General features: G+C 45.0%; 1 protein-coding gene across 1 annotated transcript in view; it reads left to right on the top strand.

Annotated features, from left to right (window-relative positions):
- LOC136579857 (cytochrome P450 2C20-like) overlaps positions 1–16,478 on the top strand; it is a 36,352-nt gene extending 19,874 nt beyond the window's left edge. The window contains exons 7-9 of the mRNA XM_066579918.1: positions 3,804–3,988; positions 13,331–13,472; positions 15,817–16,478. Of these exons, the coding sequence (XP_066436015.1) occupies positions 3,804–3,988; positions 13,331–13,472; positions 15,817–16,001 (512 nt within the window). The 3' untranslated portion in view covers positions 16,002–16,478. The remainder of the gene's footprint in view (positions 1–3,803; positions 3,989–13,330; positions 13,473–15,816) is intronic.
- The last annotated feature ends 4,414 nt before the right edge of the window (positions 16,479–20,892 follow it).

Raw genomic sequence — 20,892 nt, 5'->3', positions numbered from 1 at the left:
TGGCAGGTTGGGGCACAGGGGGAGAGGCAGCGGTGCAAACCGGAGGCGGTGAACGGCCTTCGTCCCACCTTGTGGGGTGCTTGGCCATCATATGTCTGCGCATGCTGGTGGTGGTGAGGCTGGTGGTGGTCGCTCCCCGGCTGATCTTGGCGCGACAAAGGTTGCACACCACTGTTCGTCGGTCGTCAGGCACTCTCAGTGAAAAACTGCCAGACCTTTGAGCACCTCGGCCTCTGCAGGGTGGCATGGCGCGAGGGGGCGCTTTGGGAAACAGTTGGTGGATTATTCGGTCTGGCCCTGCCTCTACCCCTGGACACTGTACTGCCTCTTGCAACCTGCCCTGCTGCTGCCCTTGCCTCCCCCTCTGAAGACCTGTCCTCAGTAGGCGTAGCAAACCAGGTGGGGTCAGTCACCTCATTGTCCTACTGCTCTTCCTCTGAATCCTCTGTGCGCTCCTCCCTCGGACTTACTGCCCTTACTACTACCTCACTGATAGACAACTGTGTCTCATCGTCATCGGCCTCCTCACCCACTGAAAGGTCTTGAGACAGTTGCCGGAAGTCCCCAGCCTCATCCCCCGGACCCCGGGAACTTTCCAATGGTTGGGCATCAGTGACGATAAACTCCTCTGGTGGGAGAGGAACCACTGCTGCCCAATCTGAGCAGGGGCCCGAGAACAGTTCCTGGGAGTCTGCCCGCTCCTCAGAATGTCTCATTGTAATGGAGTGAGGAGGCTGGGAGGAAGGAGGAGCAGCAGCCAGAGGATTCTGAGTTGCAGCAGTGGACGGCGCAGAACTGTGGGTGGACGATAGATTGCTGGAAGCACTTTCTGCCATCCACGACAGGACCTGCTCACACTGCTCATTTTCTAATAAAGGTCTACCGCGTGAACCCATTAATTGTGCGATGAATGTGGGGACGCCAGAAACGTGCCTCTCTCCTAATCCTGCAGCAGTCGGCTGCGATACACCTGGATCAGGAGCTCAGCCTGTGCCCACACCCTGACTTGGGCCTTCGCGTCCTCGGCCGCGTCCACGTCCTCTAGGCCTACCCCTACCCCTCAGCATGCTGTATTACCAGTAATGCAGAAACAGAACGCTGTAATTAGATGTGCCGCTTATTGGCCTGTGGTTGGAGGCTGACTTCGCTTACGGAACGCCAGGAAATAATTTGGCGCAAGCCTGCTGTAACACTTAGCTGGCTGCGTATGATTTTGTAGAACTACTACACCCAGCACAGACAGACCCAGAACACTGAGCACAGTCACAGGCAGGCCAAATAGATTTTTTGCCCCAAATTTTTTAGCAAAGGCCCACTGCCTATATTCAATCAATATGTCTTCTGTCCCTGCCTACGCACTTCTGTCCATGGAGCATGTCAAAGAACTGCAGAGTGTTGCACTGTGGACTGCAATACAGCGGTGATTTAACAGCCCAGACAGAGCCAGGAAATAATTTTGCGCAAGCCTGCTGTAACACTTAGCTGGCTGCGTATGAATTTGGAGAACTACTACACCCAGCAGAGACCCAGAACACTGAGGACACTCACAGGCAGGCCAAATAGATTTTTTGCCCCAAATTTTTTAGCAAAGGCCCACTGCCTATATTCAATCAATATGTCTTCTGTCCCTGCCTAAGCACTTCTGGCCCTAGGGTATGTCACAGAACTGCAGAGTGTTGCACTGTGAACTGCAACACAGCAGTGATTTCAGAGCCCAGACAGAGCCAGGAAATAATTTGGCGCAAGCCTGCTGTAACACTTAGCTGGCTGCGTATGAATTTGGAGAACTACTACACCCAGCAGAGACCCAGAACACTGAGGACACTCACAGGCAGCCCAAATAGATTTTTTCCCACAAATATTTTTGCAAAGGCCCACTGCCTATATTCAATCAATAATATGTCTTCTGTCCCTGCCTAAGCACTTCTGGCCCTGGAGTATTACTGCAGGGCGCAATGCTCTGCACGGCCGATATACCAAAAAAAAATAAATTGTGCAACACTGCTAAAAGCAGCCTCCACAGTACTGCACACGGTTAGATGTGGCCCTAAGAAGGACCGTTGGGGTTCTTGAAGCCTAAAATACTCCTAACACTCTCCCTATAGCAGCTCCGGCACCAGCAGCACTTTCCCTGATCTCTGTCAGAATGCATCTGAGGCGAGCCGCGGGAGGGGCTGATTTTTATACTCGGGTGACACCTGATCTCGCCAGCCACTCACTGCAGGGGGGTGGTATAGGGCTTGAACGTCGCAGGGGGAAGTTGTAATGCCTTCCCTGTCTTTCAATTGGCCAGAAAAGCGCGCTAACGTCTCAGAGATGAAAGTGAAAGTAACCCGAACATCGCGTGGTACTCGTTACGAGTAACGAGCATCTCGAACACGCTAATACTCGAACGAGTATCAAGCTCGGACGAGTACGTTCGCTCATCTCTAGTGATTACCAGAGATGCTGGAAACTGTGCATAAAATATTAGATGATGATCTGTGCCAATATCTTCATTTGTAAAATGCCGACCCACTATTAAGCCAATCTTCACCACTAATTGTTCTCTGGTCCCAACATAACTGTTAATTGAAAGTAGAAAAATAATAGGGGTGGAGCTACCTGAATGAGTGAGTAATTGGATAAATATAGGTAGAGGAACGTGCAGAAGATCTCATTTATCTCTCTCGTTAAGATGGTGGGTTGGGGAAAAGACCTAGTTGTTCAGGTGCAGCCAACCCAATGATAGGCGCACTGGCAGGTGAAACTATTCTGGTAGATTAGTGAAGAGACAAATGTGATGGGTATAGGTGCAACTGATTGAAATAGAAAGTTCAATAACATTACGAGAAGTAAGCTCAGCTTCTCCATTTTATCTTGTACTAGCATATACCTGGTATAAAATAAGATGGAGAAGCTGAGCTTACTTCTTGTATTGTTATTGAACTTTATATTTCTCTTCACTACATGTTAATTAAAGTGAATGTGACCAGATCCATTTATCAGCAGCCCCCACTGAATAACACTGTACACGTCAACCAACATGTTCTAGTTTCCCTGGCCATACACCGTGTTATTGAATGAAAGCTGTTGATGCACAACTATGGCCACATGCCTTCCATCAGAGGCCAAGTGGGGACCTGACTGCCATAGAGACAGATACTGCAGATAAATAGCACCGGCTTGGACAGTGAGGGCCATCTAGTTGCCCAAGGTGGCAGAGACCCAAGGTTATGCACCTCTTATTCCCTCCCTATAAATCGGCCCTACTCCTTACACAGTATTCGAGTATGTTCATATGCGGTGCATTTGATATATGCTTTCTGTAGCTGAAAATCCACAGAGAATATGCAGCTGGATCGCATCGGACAAATTCACACATAATGGTGTTGATTTGCTTTTAGTTTAATCCATTAGAGAACATTCACACGTAGCAGATTTGGAACAGATCTGCACCAAAATCCATGTCAAAATACGTGCGATTTAGTGTGGATTTTGATACGCTTTGTTTGTGGAAATCTGCAGCAGATTTCACCTTTTCAGTTGAAGTGCTTTGTAAAGGTTTAGCTACACACTCAAATTCAAAGCAAATAATTGATTTAAAATCCGCAACATATGTCAATTCCGCTGCAGATTCTGTAAAGAATTTTTTGCCCCATGTGGAAGAGATTTTTTTTAAATTTCCTGCAAACGGCTTGTTCTATAAGTACTGCAGATCTTCCATGCATAAAATCCATGGCCTTTCCTTATAGTTCCATAATATATATTCATACTTCATGTTGCTTGATGATGCAGCTAACGATTATCTCTGTATTGCTTAGCAAAGATCCAACAAGAGATAGACCACGTGATTGGACATCATCACCCTTCAGCAGATGATCGAAACAAGATGCCTTATACTGAGGCGGTAATCCATGAGATCCAGCGATTCAGTGATATTGTCCCAACTGGCTTACCCCATTCCACCACAGAGGACATCTTATTCAGAGGCTATTTTATCCCCAAGGTAAAAGCTCTAAGTAATATTCACATTAAAGGAAATCTATAAAAAACTTTTTGCTATCTAGACAAAATGTAGTGTAGAGGTCTGTTTAGGTATCCGTGTTCGCTCGGGCAGATACATCTTTGGCTTCTTCATAGGAGAAATCGTTCAGTAGTTCGCCGTATAAGTGAATAAGACGACTGAATGATTGATATTTAAACTGAACAAAGAGTGAACGAGGCAATGATGATTTTTATGCCTACATACAATGAATGATGAACGAAAAGCGAATGATTTATCATCTGTAATGCCATCGTTGGCTGCACTTACACTGCAATATTATCGTTCATTTGTGCTTCTTTGAACAATTTTTTGAACGATAATCGTTCCAGGTAAAAGGGTCTTTACATTTGCGGCCTGTTGCTGTTTAAGGGCGAGCACCCACTGGCGTTTGCGTTTTCCGCGGCGTTTTTCGCGGCGTTTTCGCGGCGTTTTCGCGGCTTTTCCATTAATTTCCATGGAGAAAAATAAGGACACATATGCAACTGACAGCTCCTATGTTAAAAACGCAAACGCAACGCAAAAAAAACGCCAGTGGACAGGAACACATGTTATCTCTATGCCTGTGCAGGAAAAACGCAAAACACAAAACGCAGGTAAAAAAACGCCAGTGGGTGCTCGCCCTAAGAGTGATGTCAGACGAGCGGGTTTTTTTTGTGCGTGCCTATGTGTGCAAAAAAAAGCCTATCTAATAGGACTATTGGTTCCCTATGATGTGGTCACATAGCCGTCTTTTACAGGCGCACAATCTTTGCACCTGCAAAAGATAAGACATGGGAAGGTTCATGCTGCGCATAAAGATTTCCCGCGTGGAGGAATATCTTCACTGCAATTCTTGACTTTTAGAAGTTTGGAAGTGGACATCAACTAACAACATAGAAAAGGAGAGGAGCCATTTGGTGAGCTGCAACGTATGCTATATGTTTACAGACCGACTAGAGGAAAAGCTAAACTTCACCTGCCAGAAATGCAAGCTTGTGTCTCTACTGAAGGAAAAGGCGCGTAGTCTTCAGGAGAGAATAGCTACATTAAAACGTATTAAGGAAGATGAGGATTTCCTGGACAGAGTAGAAGAAAGTCTTCAAAATGCTAAAGGAAAAGTAATGTCCAGTGTACCTGCAGAAGCCGAAGAATGGAAGCATGTGACCCAAAGAAGCAGAAAGAACATGAGTCAGCCAGCACCCAAACTGCTTGGGAACCGGTACAAGGTTCTCACGCAGGGGGAGCTGGTACTGGTTCCTGAGCAGAAGCACAAAGAGGTACAACAAGAAATGACTCTACCCACAAAGAACAGAGGAGAAAGAGGTACAACAAGAAATGACTCTACCCACAAAGAACTGTGTAGGAAGTGCACAGAGTCCTCTTGAATGGAGAAAAAGAAGTGCTGTTGTGAAGAAGAAGAGGAGAGTAGTGGTTGTAGGGGATTCCCTATTGAGAGGGACAGAGGCCGCTGTCTGTAAATCTGAAACATCACGAGAGGTGTGCTGACTTCCAGGTGCACAAATCAAAGATTTGTCTGATAGGTTGTCAAGACTCTTCAGTCCTACAGAACACCACTCATTCCTACTAATAGGGACAAATGACACTGCAAAATGACACTGCAAAAAAGGGACAAATGTAGGGAATATGACACTGCAAAAAAGGACTTTGCAACTATCTGTAGAGACTTTGAAGACCTCGGAAAGAAGGTGAAGGAACTAGGAGCACAAGTGGTCTTCTCATCCATCTTCCCAGTGGATAGCCATGGAATAAGAAAATGAAACAGGATTCTAGAGGTCAACAACTGGCTAGGTCGATGTTGCCGTCAGCAAAGATTTGGATTCCTAGACCATGGAGTGAATTACCTATATGATGGACTGCTTGCTAGAGACGGGTTGCACCTTACAAAAACAGGTAAGCACATTTTTGGTGGGCGCCTTGCTTTACTCATTAGGAGAGCTTTAAACTAGAACAATATGGGAAGGGAAGTGAAAAGACAGGTAAAAATATACAGCTAATTAATACATTTGAGACCCTAGCTATTAGAAGTGGAAAGAAAGAACAAAGACAAAAAATTCAGAAGGCAAGTAGAGGAGCAAGAGACACCGATCACAAACTGAAATGTTTTTATACAAATGCACAGAGCATGGAAAACAAACAAGGAAAATTGGAGCTCCTAACACAGGAAGAGAAATATGATGTCATAGACATCACGGAAACTTGGTGGAATGATACACATGATTGGAACACAAGGCTTGAAGGATACAACTTATTTATAAGAAACAGACATAATAAAAGGGGAGGAGGCGTTGTATTGTATGTTAGGAAAACATTCATCTCCACAGAAATTTAGGCTTCAGAGCTGGGAGTTCTGCAGAAACTTTTTGAGTAAGATTACAAGGCAAGAACAACAGAAAGGACACCATTGTAGGCATTTACTATAGGCCACCTGGACAAGCAGAAGATTTTGATGAACTCTTTCTACATCAGATGGCCAAGCTCTCAAAAAAGCATGACATACTGATCATGGGAGATTTTAACTATCCAGACATTTGTTGGGAATCTCTCTCAGGTAAAAGTAATGGATCCAACAAATTCTTATCCGCTCTTGCTGACAGCTTTATCTTCCAAAAGGTCGAAGAGAAAAAAAGGGGATCTGCTATCTTGGACTTAATTCTTACCAACAGGGAGGAAATGGTTGAGGGAGTAAGCGTGGCTGGGTCCTTAGGAGGCAGTGATCATGCTATCCTTGAATTTTGGATAAAGTGGGAGGAAGACCTGAGAAAACTCAGACTTCAAGGTTGGATTTTAGAAAGGCAGATTTCAATGAACTCAGAAAGAGGAAGAATCCAATGGCTGGATGTTCTTAAGGACAGAAATGCCCAAGAAGGTTGTGAAATATTGTGAAATGAGATTCTCAAAGCACAATGGTTAACAATCCCTAAAAGAAGAAAGAATGGGAAGCATTTAAAGAAACCAGGATGGATGAACACAGAACTTGCACACATGTTAAAAAACAAAGAAAAATATGTTTATCAAATGGAAAAAGTGGGGAATATCTAAAGAAGAATATAATGTGGTCTGCAGAAACTGTAGGGCAAGTGTCAGAAAAGCTAAAGCTAATAATGAATTGAGGCTTGGAACAGAGGCCAAAAGCAATAAAAAAGGATTTGGGGCGTATGTCAAAAGCAAAAGAAAAGTCAAAGATGCTATTGGATGCTTACAAGATGAAAATGATGAATTGGTTAAGAATGATGCTGAGAAGGCCAAACTTTTAAATTCCTATTTTGCATCTGTTTTCTCTCAGAAAGTAAATGTAACATCAACTGATCTTCCCTGTGCTATTGGGGGAATAAAAGAATGCAGGCTATCTGTAAGCAGAGAGATGGTGAGGGAACACTTAGCTAACTTAAATGAATTCAAGTCTCAAGGTCCAGATGAATTACATGCTAGGATACTAAAGGAAGCAGCAGAGGTAATTGCTGAACCACTCGCCATAATTTTTGAAAATTCCTGGAGAACAGGAGACGTCCCAGAAGATTGGAAAAGGGGCAGATGTTGTCCCTATCTTCAAAAAAGAGAAGAAGGTGGATCCAGGAAACTACAGGCCTGTGAACCTGACTTCTATACCGGGCAAGATCTTTGAACAAATTTTTAAGCAGCATGTATGCAAGTACTTGGATGAGAATGGAGTAATTAACCAGAGCCAGCATGGGTTTGTTACAAACAAGTCATGCCAGGCAAATCTAATTTCCTTCTATGATAGTATCACTGACGGGGTTGATCAGGGACATGCGGTGGATATAGTTTTTCTTGACCTTAGTAAAGCATTTGACAAAGTATCTCATACTATACTTACTGAAAAAATGACCAAATATGGGATTGACAAGGCAACTGTTGGTTTCAGAACTGGCTGAGTGATCGTACTCAAAGAGTGGTCATAAATAGCAGCACATCCAAGTGGAAGAATGTATCAAGTGGGGTACCACAAGGCTCTGTCCTAGGCGTAGTGTTGTTCAACATTTTTATAAATGATCTGGAGAAGAGAATTGATGGGAAACTGATCAAATTTGCTGATGACACAAAGCTAGGAGGGACAGCTAACACTGGGGAAGAGAGAGAGAGAGTATTCAAAAAGATCTAGAAAAGCTTGTACAGTGGGTGGCGACTAACAGAATGGTATTTAAAGGAGATGTCCCGCGCCGAAACGGGTTTTTTTTTTTTAACCCCCCCCCCCGTTCGGCGCGAGACAACCCCGATGCAGGGGTTAAAAAAACCACCCGCACAGCGCTTACCTGAATCCCGGCGGTCCGGCGTCTTCATACTCACCTGCTGAAGATGGCCGCCGGGATCTTCTACCTTCGTGGACCGCAGCTCTTCTGTGCGGTCCACTGCCGATTCCAGCCTCCTGATTGGCTGGAATCGGCACGTGACGGGGCGGAGCTACACGGAGCCGCTCTCTGGCACGAGCGGCTCCATAGAAGACTGCTGAAGACCCGGACTGCGCAAGCGCGGCTAATTTGGCCATCGGAGGCCAAAAATTAGTCGGCTCCATGGAGACGAGGACGCCAGCAACGGAGCAGGTAAGTATAAAACTTTTTATAACTTCTGTATGGCTCATAATTAATGCACAATGTACATTACAAAGTGCATTATTATGGCCATGCAGAAGTGTATAGACCCACTTGCTGCCTCGGGACATCTCCTTTAACAAGGAGAAATGCAAAGTCCTACATCTGGGCAAGAAAAATGAAGAAAGCACATACAGAATGGGAGGAATTGGGCTAAGCAGCACATGTGAAAAAGACTTGGGTATACTAATAGATCATAGACTGAACATGAGTCAACAGTGTGATGCAGCAGCCAAAAAGGCAAACACAATTCTGGGATGTATTAAGTGAAGCATAGAGTCTAGATCACAAGCGGTCATTATCCTCCTCTACTCTTCCTTAGTCAGACCTCATCTGGAATACTGTGTCCAGTTCTGGGCACCCCACTTTAAAAAAGACATAAACAAACTGAAGCAAGTACAGAGAAGAGTTACGAAGATGGTAAGCGGTCTGCAAATCATGTCCTACGAAGAACGGTTAAAGGATCTGGGAAGGTTTAGCTTGCAAAAAAGAAGGCTGGGAGGAGACATAATAGCTGTCTACAAATATCTGAAGGGCTGCTACAGTGCAGAGGGATCAGCCCTATTCTCATTTGCACAAGGAAAGACTAAAAGCAATGGGATGAAACTGAAAGTTATGAGACTCATCTGACTGAGCCCTAAAATAGTACCTTCATCTCCTTGATTAGATGTTGCAATCCTGAGATATGATCTTAGCAAAATAAGACAGTAGTTGCCACTTCTCCCCAATTACCCATTTAGGGTCGTTTTACAACGGACGCTTGTCCCAACAGTTGTCCCAGCAATGATTGCTCCTGTGCTTTCACTAGAGATGGGAAGGTCTAAAAAAATGGAAAAGTTGGGGGAAAAAAACTTCTGAAAATTGAAAAAAATGTGTGTTGAATATGTTCTTTTCCAATAATAAATAACATATCTATGACATGGTATTCAAACTGGCTTTGGAAAAAAAACCCTGAAAAAAACCTTTTTTTTCCACAATTTTTCCAGGTTTTTTTTCAGATCTTGCCATCTCTAGCTTTCACCGAGAAGCAATGACTGCTCAATGAGGGTGGCTTCACACGAGCGTGTATTTGTGCGTGCCTACGCACGCACAAAAACGCACTTATATTTGCAACATTGCATTCCCTATGGTGTGTGCCAATGTCCGTGGATTGCAGGCGTGTGCCTGCAAAGATAGAACATGCGTGCACCATTGGGAATGCACGCATTGTTTTCAATGGAGCCGTGGCTGCTGCCGGCGGCTCCATTAAAACAATGCTCTGTCGGCACCCATGCATTCTTTTTCAGGGAAGGGCTTTACATATAAGCCCTTCCCTGAAAAAGAAATTTTTAGTGTAAAAAATAAAAAAATTAAAAAAATAAAAATATATATATATACACTTACCTCTCCGCCGCTGCCGTGACCCCTGCATGGATGAAGAACACATCTGCTGCAATTCTCTACCGCAGCTATCATACATGCCAGCTGCGGTAGAGGATTCTGCTGCCAATTGATTTCAGGAAAGGGCTTTAAATGTAAGTCCTTCCCTGAAAATCAAGTAAAAGTGCTGTAAAAAACCAAAAAAAAAAACATACTTACCTCCCTTCGGCTGCCGGGGCTCAGTCGCATCTTCTCCTGGCTGTCCCTGGCTCTCTAGTGCCGATCTATCAGCAGGCGGGGATTTAAAATTCCTACCTGCTGAAAGAGCTGTTTGTGATTGGCTGACGTGCTCATCCAATCACAGGCAGCTCTCACCAAATGAATGCCGTCATTCAATGTTGGCAGATGTGTTTTTTCATCCCCGCGGGGGTCACGGCAGCGGCGGAGAGGTAAGTATATACATTTTTTTTTTACACTAAAATTTTTTTTTTCAGGGAAGGGCTTATATGTTAAGCCCTTCCCTGAAAAAGAATGCAGTGATGCCGGCAGACCATTGTTTTCAACGGAGCCGCCGGCAGCAGCTGCGGCTCCATTGAAAACAATGCACGGACCTGCATTCACCGTGTTTTTGCACGTACATGGGTGCGCACCTATGTACGCGGAAAAACGCACTCGTGTGAAGCCACCCTGAGCGTGTAGCAGGCTGTAGATCTATTTCAGCCACCATTCTGCATTCACATAGATGAGCAACTGCCAGTTTACACAGGCCGAACATCATTCAGTTTTTATGCCTATAGAAACTGAACTACGAATGACAAGTGAATGAATTATCATTTGTTGTTCAGTCACTTCAAGCATTTACACTGAACGTTTATTGTTCAAATTCTTGCAATCCAGCGAATATCTGAACGATCGAGGCGTGTAATGCGGTTTACAATATACACACAAAAAGAACAGGAAAAATGGGGGCAGGGCACACTATGTTGTCAGCGGTACTGCTTCTTTTGCTACAGTGGTCTAAAAAGGCCTCGCAACGTCTTCTAGCAACCCCTCTCCGCCTTCCCCAGACAGTAAGAGGGACAGTCTGTTCCTGGCTAGATTTTTGCGGTGACGTCTTATGGAGGGAAGACCATGTATGCAGTCTGCCCTCACTATACATAAGGCAATCACCACCTGTACCCACAACCGGAGGAGCCGGAGTGTAGAGCCTTCAATGTCGTTCTGCCTGACTGAGCTGTACCTGTGGTCTTTGAAGAATACCTTGTATGGGGAAGTTGCTGTGTTCCTGAACGCGTCGTACTGTCAGTTAATTAAAATAGTAGAATCGGGTTAATACCCTTGCTTTAATGAGCTTTCTATTCTAAAGGTTGCACCTGTGATCTATTGTTTTTGTTTTTCCATGATAGCTACAAGAGGGTTTGCTTTTTGCAAGATGAATTGCATTTTTTCAATGGTACCCCGCCACGGTGAAGAACGGAGTTCCCTGCCAAAAGGATGGAGGGAATCCCACACTGCAATGATGAAGAGAATCCCCCACCGCAATAATGAAGGGAATCCCCCACCGCAATGATGAAGGGAATCCCCTGCCGTGGGGATACCCCTTCATTCCTGTGGGGACGTCTTTCATTGTTCTGGCGGCCAGGGGAGTTTGGGGGTGTGGCATCAGTGCACTGCAATATGCCGCAGCCAGCCGTGTAAATTCATGGAGAATTTCTTTCTCAGGCATAATGCAACAGATCTAAAGACACATTTTTTTTATATGAATGCATCTTTGGATCTGTTTCATTATACCTGAGGAAGAACCCTGAGTAGGTTTGAAAGTTCGCTATAACATCATGTATTTTTGTTAGCCATTAAAAGGTATCATATCTACAAGATGACTTGGTTTCTCTTAGGCTGCCTGTCCACAGGCGAGGCGGAATATTATTAGCGATATTCTGCTGCGGGGGAGCAGGGGGGAGAACTGACAGGCCTCAGCAGTGAGCCTATCTGATAGATAGGATCACCGTGGAGGATCACGGAAAATCGCAGCATGCCGCAATTTGAATCCCTCAAGCAGAGAATCGCTATGATTCTCCACTTGTGGATGTCGGGCTGCGCTTTCCATAGTTAAGTCTATGGAAAGCGTTCACTGCTTTATCCGTGGACGGATTATCGCCACAGATAATGCAGTGACATATTTCCCGTGGACAGGAGGCCTTACTGAGAATAATCACACATTGCTCTACTGGCTAACATAGTACCAAACTTTTTTTGTTCGATTTTTTTTTTGCGCACGCAAAATCTGGAAATGTGTACAAGCCCACTGACATCAATGGGTTAAATTCTCTGTGCATTGCTTGCGCAAGTACGCCTGTATGAAGCAAGTTTTGTCTGGTCAGAGTTCATTTATTGCCCCTAAATGAGTGTGTAACTTAGGAGGACTTCACACGAGCATGCACTATGTGCAGAGAATAGAATCCTTTGTTTTCAATGGGTTGATTCACATTTTTGCTTTTGCGGGTGCAGAAAAAAAAAGTGACATGCTATATTAGTGCGCATTTGTGCACCAAAGGCACCATAGGAGTCTAAAGGGGTATGCAATTTTGTGGGTAATTCGAAACACTGGGAACTAATTAGGTTGCACAGCCTTTAAAATCATGAGCGGTCCTGGGCAGTTCAAAAAGTACAGTGAAATGCACTAAAATGTGCATGATTGTGCAACTTTTTGCGCTATGAAGGTCGGGCTGTTGCGCATACACCCATGTGAAGCCGCCCTTAGGGTCCTTTTACACCAAATGATTATCGTTTGAACATGCGAATAACATCAGACTTAGTTCATTTGCTCGGGCAGCCTATTTATACTGGCAGATACATCGTTGGCTTGTTTGTACAAGAAATCGTTCAGTCGCTCACATTCGCTGTATAAGTAAATGAGAACGACTGCCCGAGTGCTATTTAAACTGAATGGTAAGTGAATGAACCAACAATGGTTTTTATGCCTGCAGAAAATGAACAACAAATGCAAAGTGAAGGATTAGCGCTCGTCGTTCGGTCGTTTGCTGCGTTTAGACTTAATGATTATTGTTCCCTTTTTCTCGTTTGAACTATTTTTTGAATGATAATCGTTTTCAGTAAAAGGGCCTTAACCCCACCATTGGAATGTGGCCAACAGTATAAACTGAGAATTTTCGGATATAGTACAACATGGAGCCTTTAATTATCATTTTTCTCCTTCAATATTAATAGATTAACCTACATAACATTTAGGTCAGCAGAAAAATAAGTATTAGGAATTATAAAGATGTCTACAAGGAATGTTCTTGGGAAATAATTGTTCTAATCCTCTATTTCCCAGGGCACAGATGTATTCCCTGTGCTGACCACTGTTCTTCAGGATCCTGACCAGTTTCCATGCCCAAAGGTGTTTTCTCCGGAACGGTTCCTGGATGATAAGGGTGCAATAAAGAAACATATTGCTCTCATGCCATTCTCTGCAGGTATACTACATAATTGAGGAAATGTATGAAAACTAAACTAATGAAGGCTAAGGCATGTAATCCATATAAACAGCCCTTGTGGCTGCTATAGGGCCCTGATAAAGAGGGTGGCCTTATCCTCTTTTCTAACAGGGGACAAGGCCAACCTCTTTATCAACCTATTTATCCATCCGCACACATATACACATGAAATCAGCAACTGGGGAAGACGTAGCACCCCATCCCTATAGCAACTATTTTTGTGCGCATTTGTGCACCTAAATCACCGATTTTGCAGGGTAATCGATAACACTGGGGACTAATTAGGCTGCACAGCCTTTTCAATCATGGTGTATGTGTGTCCCACTCTAATGTAAATGGTCCCTGGCAGTACAGTAAAATGTGCTGAAATACACGCAACATCATTAAGAGTGGTGTTATTATGAGCACTTTTGTGCTTATGGTATTCTGAAGCTACCCTTAGGCCTCTTTCACACACAATGCGTCTTTCGGCCAGACGCATCGCGGCCAAAAACCGCAGTGGCGAGTAAATGCCGTGACCAAGTTGCACTTAACTCCCACGTTTTCTCGCCCATTCACATGCCCCAGCCTGGAATTCCTTTGGCCGACCTAAATACTTCTATTGACTCAATAGAGCCAGCTAACATAGTTTAGCATTGCGAGCTGCTGCTAAACTGCCCCCCCCCCCCTTTGCTGGCAGCTCCCTTAGGAGCCTATGGGAATTGCTAGCTGATCGCGGCCAAAAGATAGGGAAAGACATGTCTTTTCTGGCTGCATCAAAACATTGGCCAGAATATTCAGCCACAATGTCCTATTATCGCGGCTGTAATGTTTTGACGCGGCTAAAAAGCGGCCATTTGAATGAATGCATTGGAATCCAATGCTTCAGATGGTCGCAATTTTCGGCCAACATTTATTGTGACAAAATACCCACGATAAAACACTCATGTGAAATAGGCCTAAGGGAAAGAGGGAAGTCTGACCCTACATCACAGAAGTCAGATGTCAGGACTCGGGGTCCGGGAAACTGGAGGTCCCTGAAAATACCCGCACCCCCTGTCCTACCTACTTGCCCCCCGAGACTAGGCCCCAGGGCGACAACTGGGCGACGGTCCCTACACTCACTAAGGAAGGGGAACACTGGGATTAACAAACAGACAGACACTGGAACAAACAACAGCAAGGAGAGTCAGACTATCCGGATCGGCAATGAGAGGGTACGTGGTACAAGAGGGTCAGGTCCAAAAATAGGGAGTCAAAAGTCAGGAGTCTCAACAAGAAGTACGCTGGTGTAGCAGGAAGACCAAACTAACACTGGCACTGGTCTGCAGATACAAGCAGGTTTAAATGCTCTCAGAGCTCCCGTCCCAGCAGCTGATTGGGGCGGGGAGCCTGACAGCAGCTGAGTGCATCCAGCAGCACTGGGGAACCCACCCCCAGCCCTGCAGGAGGCAGAGAAGGAGATGCATGCCAGGTTGCCATGGTACCGAGGACGCGACGCGGAGCAACACCCACTGTGTCCCTAGCAACCCGGCAGCGAGGAGGAGCCGGGCGGCCAGGGGAGATGACGAGGACTGGGGCTCCCCTGTGCTGCACAGCAGCAGCCCGTGTGACAGGGCCGGCGGTGAGGGCACGAGGGACCCGCGCGCCGCCGGTCCTTACATCAGGGAACCCTGCATAAAAGCTAGGGGATCGTCCTGATAAGGACGGCCCCACACAGGAGCCTAGGGTAAACATCACTCACCCTAGGTGGATAAGGGAAAGAGGCAGGGAACAATGAGAGAGCAGCTATAGACACAGCAAACACAAACAGGACATAGTTCACACCAGGCATCTGCCCATCTACAGACAGAACATAGTTCACACACAGGCGTCTGCACACCTTTGGAACATAAACCAAACAGAGCCACATGAATTCTGACCACAAACCAGATGCGACGATCAGCACAGAATGCACGCTAACACCTAGTTACAGTTAGGAGATGTCAATGTATATAATGACCAGCACTCTCTAGCAAGAGGGTCTGATATTTAAAAGGCACAGACCCCAGATGGTTGGCTGGCTGAAACAATGCACACCATCAGCCAGCGAAATCAACCACACCTGCAGCAACCTGCTTCTGGAAGTACATAGTACTACAAGACCCTGAAGCACAAACTCTCACGATGTGATACTCTTGCATTAGCTTTGATAAATCCCCCATTTTGTTCTTTATTTTGCACTTTTTTGTAATGCGCTGCACCCATAAAAGTAGCTATAAAATCTGCCGCTCTGCCCCATGACCAATATACAGATCTTTTTCCATGGTTGATCTCCTCATTATAATATCTCCTTCCTTTGTAGGAAAACGAATGTGTCCGGGAGAAGGTTTAGCCCGTATGGAACTCTTCCTGTTCCTGACTACACTCCTCCAGAAGTTTACCCTAACTACATCAATTTCTACAGATAACTTAGACTTGAGTGCTGAATTTAGCAGTGCGGGACATCTGCCCCGTTACTATGAAATGTCTGTTGTTCCCCGACAATAGTATTTTTTTACACTCAGGGATGAATCTAGGGGGTTTGATTTCACTCATGGCAAGTATTCACTTATGCTGATGTGAAAACATGCAATTGTAGTTCAGCGGCTCATTCATCAGTCAGCCTTGTCATACCAAAGTTTTCATTTCCTTCATGCAAAGTGAGTCTGCTTCCAAAGTGCAATATATCCCCATTTTTATTAAAACATCATTAAAAGGGAAAAACTCAGAATCAATATATACTCTTAATTACCCTCCTTTAATACTTAAAATCATTAAGGAGCTGCATAAATGGTATAATCTACCGCTTTCTTTCCTACATCGTTGCAACTTAGTTAAAACGATCAGCAACCTAAACTCTTTTTTTAATATAAATTCTTTATTTATTGCATGTACATATACATTTACAGCTGTGTTGTTATTTTCGGTATTCTGAATATGTCAAGCTGCATATAAATTTTAATAACTGAAGATTTGAAAACTTTTTCGAAATATATCGTCTAAAATAAACTGATTTGGAACACATGAAACCAGGCTAATAGTCTTCTTGTATAGCCATTTGAAGTGCTTTCAGATACAGCTAGGTTGTCTTATATTGAACCAGGTTAACCGGGTTATCTAACAGACTTACAAGACACATTGGGGGTAGACGCTTGGGTTATGTATGCGGGGGGATAAGGAGAGAGAAAGGGGAAGGAAAAAGAAATGGAAGAAAGAGGTATAGAGAGAGGAGGCGGGGGGAGGGTGGGGGGACAACGAAATGTGCTTGTGATCTTGAGGTTAATTCAGGAAGATTGGGGACTAAGTAGCGAACGGTATTCAACTGAGTCTTGGAACTCTATCCAGTGATACCATGTTTTTCTAAACTTTTGTGTGCCCTTAAGTGTTGCGGAAAGGTCCTCCATCTCCATTATCCGTCTTACTTTATTAAACCACATCGCCATTGAAAGCGGGGTTGGTTTTCTCCACAGCCTGGCTATGCATGATCTCGCCGCGCCTACCAGGAAGCATACCATCGATTTTTTTGTATACCGTTAGTGGTATATCACAATAGTGTAGCAGGAAAAAGGATGTTGTTTTTGGTAGTGAGTACTGGGTAAATTTCGAGGTGATCCGCCAAACCTCTGACCAGAAGCTTGCCAGCGCTGGGCAGTCCCAGAAGACGTGCAGCATAGTCCCCTGGTCTGTTCCACATCTCCAGCATAGGGGGGAGACTGATGGGAATAGTTTGTGTAGATGTGAAGGCACTCTGTACCACCTGGTTAGTATCTTGTATTCTGCTCGAGATTGAAGCAGAATGTGTCAAGGTAAATATTCTGTTTCTGTCTTCTGGAGTTAGTTGGATTCTCAGCTCCTCCTCCCATTTTGCTATGTATCTTGGTGGTGATGTCTCCGTTTGGGTGTTGAGGATGTTATACATTCTAGACAGTGTGTGTCTGGAGGAGCCTTCTGTGCTACATGTAAGTTAGAATTGTGTTTTGTGTCTCCTAAATTCGCTAGGATGTGGTAGTGAAAGGAGGAAATGTCTTAATTGTAGTGTCTGCCAAATTGGTAATGGAGCTGAGTCCCCATTTTCTCTTAGCGTTTCTATTGGGTGCCACTGTCCGTCCTGTAGAAAGTGTTCTGCCCTATATTTGCCTTCAGAGAACCAGGTGCGAAAAACTTTGTTTTCACATCCGGGTGGGAATCTTGAGTTATTCAGGATTGGTAGCATTGGGGAGGGTCTGGGGGATATGTCTGTTCTGTTTGAGATTTTGGTGTATACCCTTAGTGTGGGTTTGATAGTGGGGTGTTGAGTGAGGTCTGTGACGGCTGGGTTGTCAATCCAGGGGAGGACTACTAATGGTGTGGGGGATGCTGCCTGCTCTATGGTGATCCACTGTTTAAGCTCTGAGTGACAGTGCCAATCGATGATCCTTACTAGGTGAACTGCCTGATGGTATTTTCCGAAGTCCGGTAGTCCCATTCCCATTCCCCCCTCGCTTTTTGGGTCTGGACAGTGTGTTCTTAGCTATCCGTGGGGCCCTGCCTGCCCAGACAAAGGTTGCTATTTGTGCTTGTAGGGTCATGAGGAATTGTTTCGGTACGTGGATAGGGAAGGCCTGGAGTAGGTATATGAGTCTAGGAAGGATATTCATTTTAATGATTGCTCCTCTGCCAAACCAGGAGAATGTGCCCTTCGTCCACTTATTGAGGTCCTGTCTGATCTTGATTAGTAATATTGGAAAGTTGGCTGCATATAAATCTTCTACATTTGGTGTTACGTGAATGCCCAGGTATTGAATGTGGCCCCTTGCCCATGAGAACGAAAAGTGACCTTTTAGTTCCTCGACCAAATGTTGTGGTAGAGAGACGTTCAGTGCTGCTGATTTATGGTAATGTATCTTGAATTTGGATAGTGTGGAGTATTTGTTTATTTTCATCATTAAGTGAGATTTGTGGCTTAGAGACGAAGAACAGAAGATCGTCCGCGTATGCCGCGATCTTGTGTTCTGTACCACCTATTTTGATACCATGGATATTTGAGTTGGACCTAATCTGTGTTAGCAGGAGCTCTAGGCATAGAATGAATATCAAGGGGGACAGGGGGCAGCCTTGCCTCGTACCGTTAGAGATACGGAATGGTGTTGAAAACTGTCCGTTTGCCCTGACTGAAGCTGTTGGGCCGGAGTATAGGCTTGTAATCCATTGTGACATGTTAGTTCCCATTCCCATGTGTGTCATCGTCACGAACAGGAAATCCCACTCTACTCTGTCAAATGCCTTGTCCGCATCTGTTGATAGAAGGCATGTCGGCAGGAACTGTTTTCTTGCCAGATGTATTAAATTAATGGCTTTTGTTGTGTTGTCTCTCGCTTCTCTTAGCGGCACAAATCCGACTTGGTCTTTGTGGATAGTAGTTTGCAGGTAGGGGGAAATCCTGTTCGCGAGAATTTTAGCAAACAATTTCAAGTCTGTATTTAATAGGGAAATAGGGCGGTAGCGCTGACATTGTGATGGGTCTTTTCCTTCTTTATGGATGACAGCTATGTGTGCTGTTAGAGTATCTCTAGGTATTTTGTTTCCCGATGTTATGGAATTAAAGGCTTTTACGAAGATGGGGGGAGAGGGTCTCCGCGTATTTCTTATAATAAGTTAGGGTGAGACCGTCCGGGCCTAGCGCTTTCCCTGTCTGAGAGTCTGTTAGCGCATTTGCTAGTTCAATCGGGGATATTGGTTCTTCCATTGAGTCAATTGCTTCTTGGGTAAATCTACTGGAATTGGCCCATTGTAAATAATCCCTGATCAGGGCCCTCCTGTGTACCTTCTCCTGTTCTGATTGTGGTGGTGTAAGATTGTAGAGGGAGTTGTAGTATTCTCAGAATGCCTCGGTTATTTGTTAAGGTAGGTGTGGCGCTTGGCCGTTGGGGGCATTGATGTGTGAGATATAGGTGTTGGCTCTTGTGGTGCGCAGTGCCCGAGCTAGTGCGCGACTAGGTTTGTCGCCAAATTCGTAAAAGTGTCATCTGCACTTTACTATGTTACCTTTGGCTTGTCCCAGACAATATGTGCGTACTTTCTCCCTTAGTTGGAGCAGTTCTGATCCTCTCGCATTGTCTTGGGTGGTTTTGTGTAATGATTCTAGCACTTAGATTTGGTCTAGCAGCCCTTTTAGGTGTGCGCCCTGCTCTTTTTTGATGCGGGAGCCAAGCTCCACACACTGTCCTCGGATTACGCATTTATGGGCCTCCCAGACTGTTAGTGGGTCTACCTTAGGTGTATCGTTTTGTTCTAAAAGTATTCTTTTAGTGCTTTGTGTATTTCATCTGATGTTGTCGGATCGTGAACTAGTGACTCGTTAAGTCTCCAGTGCCACTCTCTTCAGTGCAGGGTGGGGAGTTTTAGCTTTGTGATCAAAGTGTGGTCTGAGAATGTGATGTTGTCTATGGATGCCGCGACTAATGTCTGCAGTGACGAGTGCTGAAGGAGGAAATAGTCGATTCTGGAGTATGTGTTATGTGGTTGGGAATAAAATGTGTAGTCCTTAGTTGTAGGGTGTAGGACTCTACTAATTGGTGTTTGTGAAGTGTTCTTTTAATCCTACGGTGTGCTGACATGGAAAGGCTATTGCTCCCCCTGGATGTATCTATCCTTGGATCTAAGGTGATGTTGAGGTCTCCTCCAAGTATCAAAGTGCCCTCTTTAAATTCCTCCAGCTCCTCCAGGATCCCCTCTAAGAAGGTCACCTGATTGGAGTTGGGGGAGTATACTGCCGCAAGTGTGACTGGTGTACAGGCGAGCTTACCTTTGAGGAGCAGGTATCTACCTCCGGGATCACATCGGATCTCCTTCATCTCGCATGGGATGGAGCTGGCTATGAGGATCGAGGCCCCCTTGGATTTAGAGTCTGCATTCGTGCTGTGGTAGGCGTTTGGAAACCTGGCGTCCGAGAGTCTGGGGCATGCGTTTGTGAGGAAGTGGGTCTCCTGGATGAAGGCCACTTGTGCTTTCCTTTTCCATAGAAGATGGAGGATGGAGGACCGTTTCTCAGGGATGTTCAGGCCCTGTGCAATGATTGAAGTTACTGAGAGGTTAGCGAGGTCAGCCGACATGGTACTTCTCGTTGCTGAAGGCTAAAAAGTTGAGATATGTAAGTGTGGATGGGAGAGGAGTGAGGGGACGAGGTGTGAGAGGGTGAAAGCTAAAGAGGGGGAGGGAAAAAAAAAACTCAAAGGGATTTTGGAGTAAGAACAAGTGACGACACACTAGGGAGGACAAGAACAATAGCAATCAGAACCCAAGACTAGTCTTGTGGTTAACTACTGTGCTATAATTTAAACTATTAATCAGGGTGCCCGTTCCCCCAAACCTGGGGGGTAGAACTCGGTACCCTGATATCCTATAGGGGGGTACGCGAAAG

Source organism: Eleutherodactylus coqui, chromosome 10 (assembly GCF_035609145.1).
Source record: "Eleutherodactylus coqui strain aEleCoq1 chromosome 10, aEleCoq1.hap1, whole genome shotgun sequence".
Taxonomy (NCBI): Eukaryota; Metazoa; Chordata; class Amphibia; order Anura; family Eleutherodactylidae; genus Eleutherodactylus; species Eleutherodactylus coqui.
The sequence above is the reverse complement of the archived record's forward strand: the minus strand, read 5'-3'. Positions and strand labels throughout refer to the sequence as shown.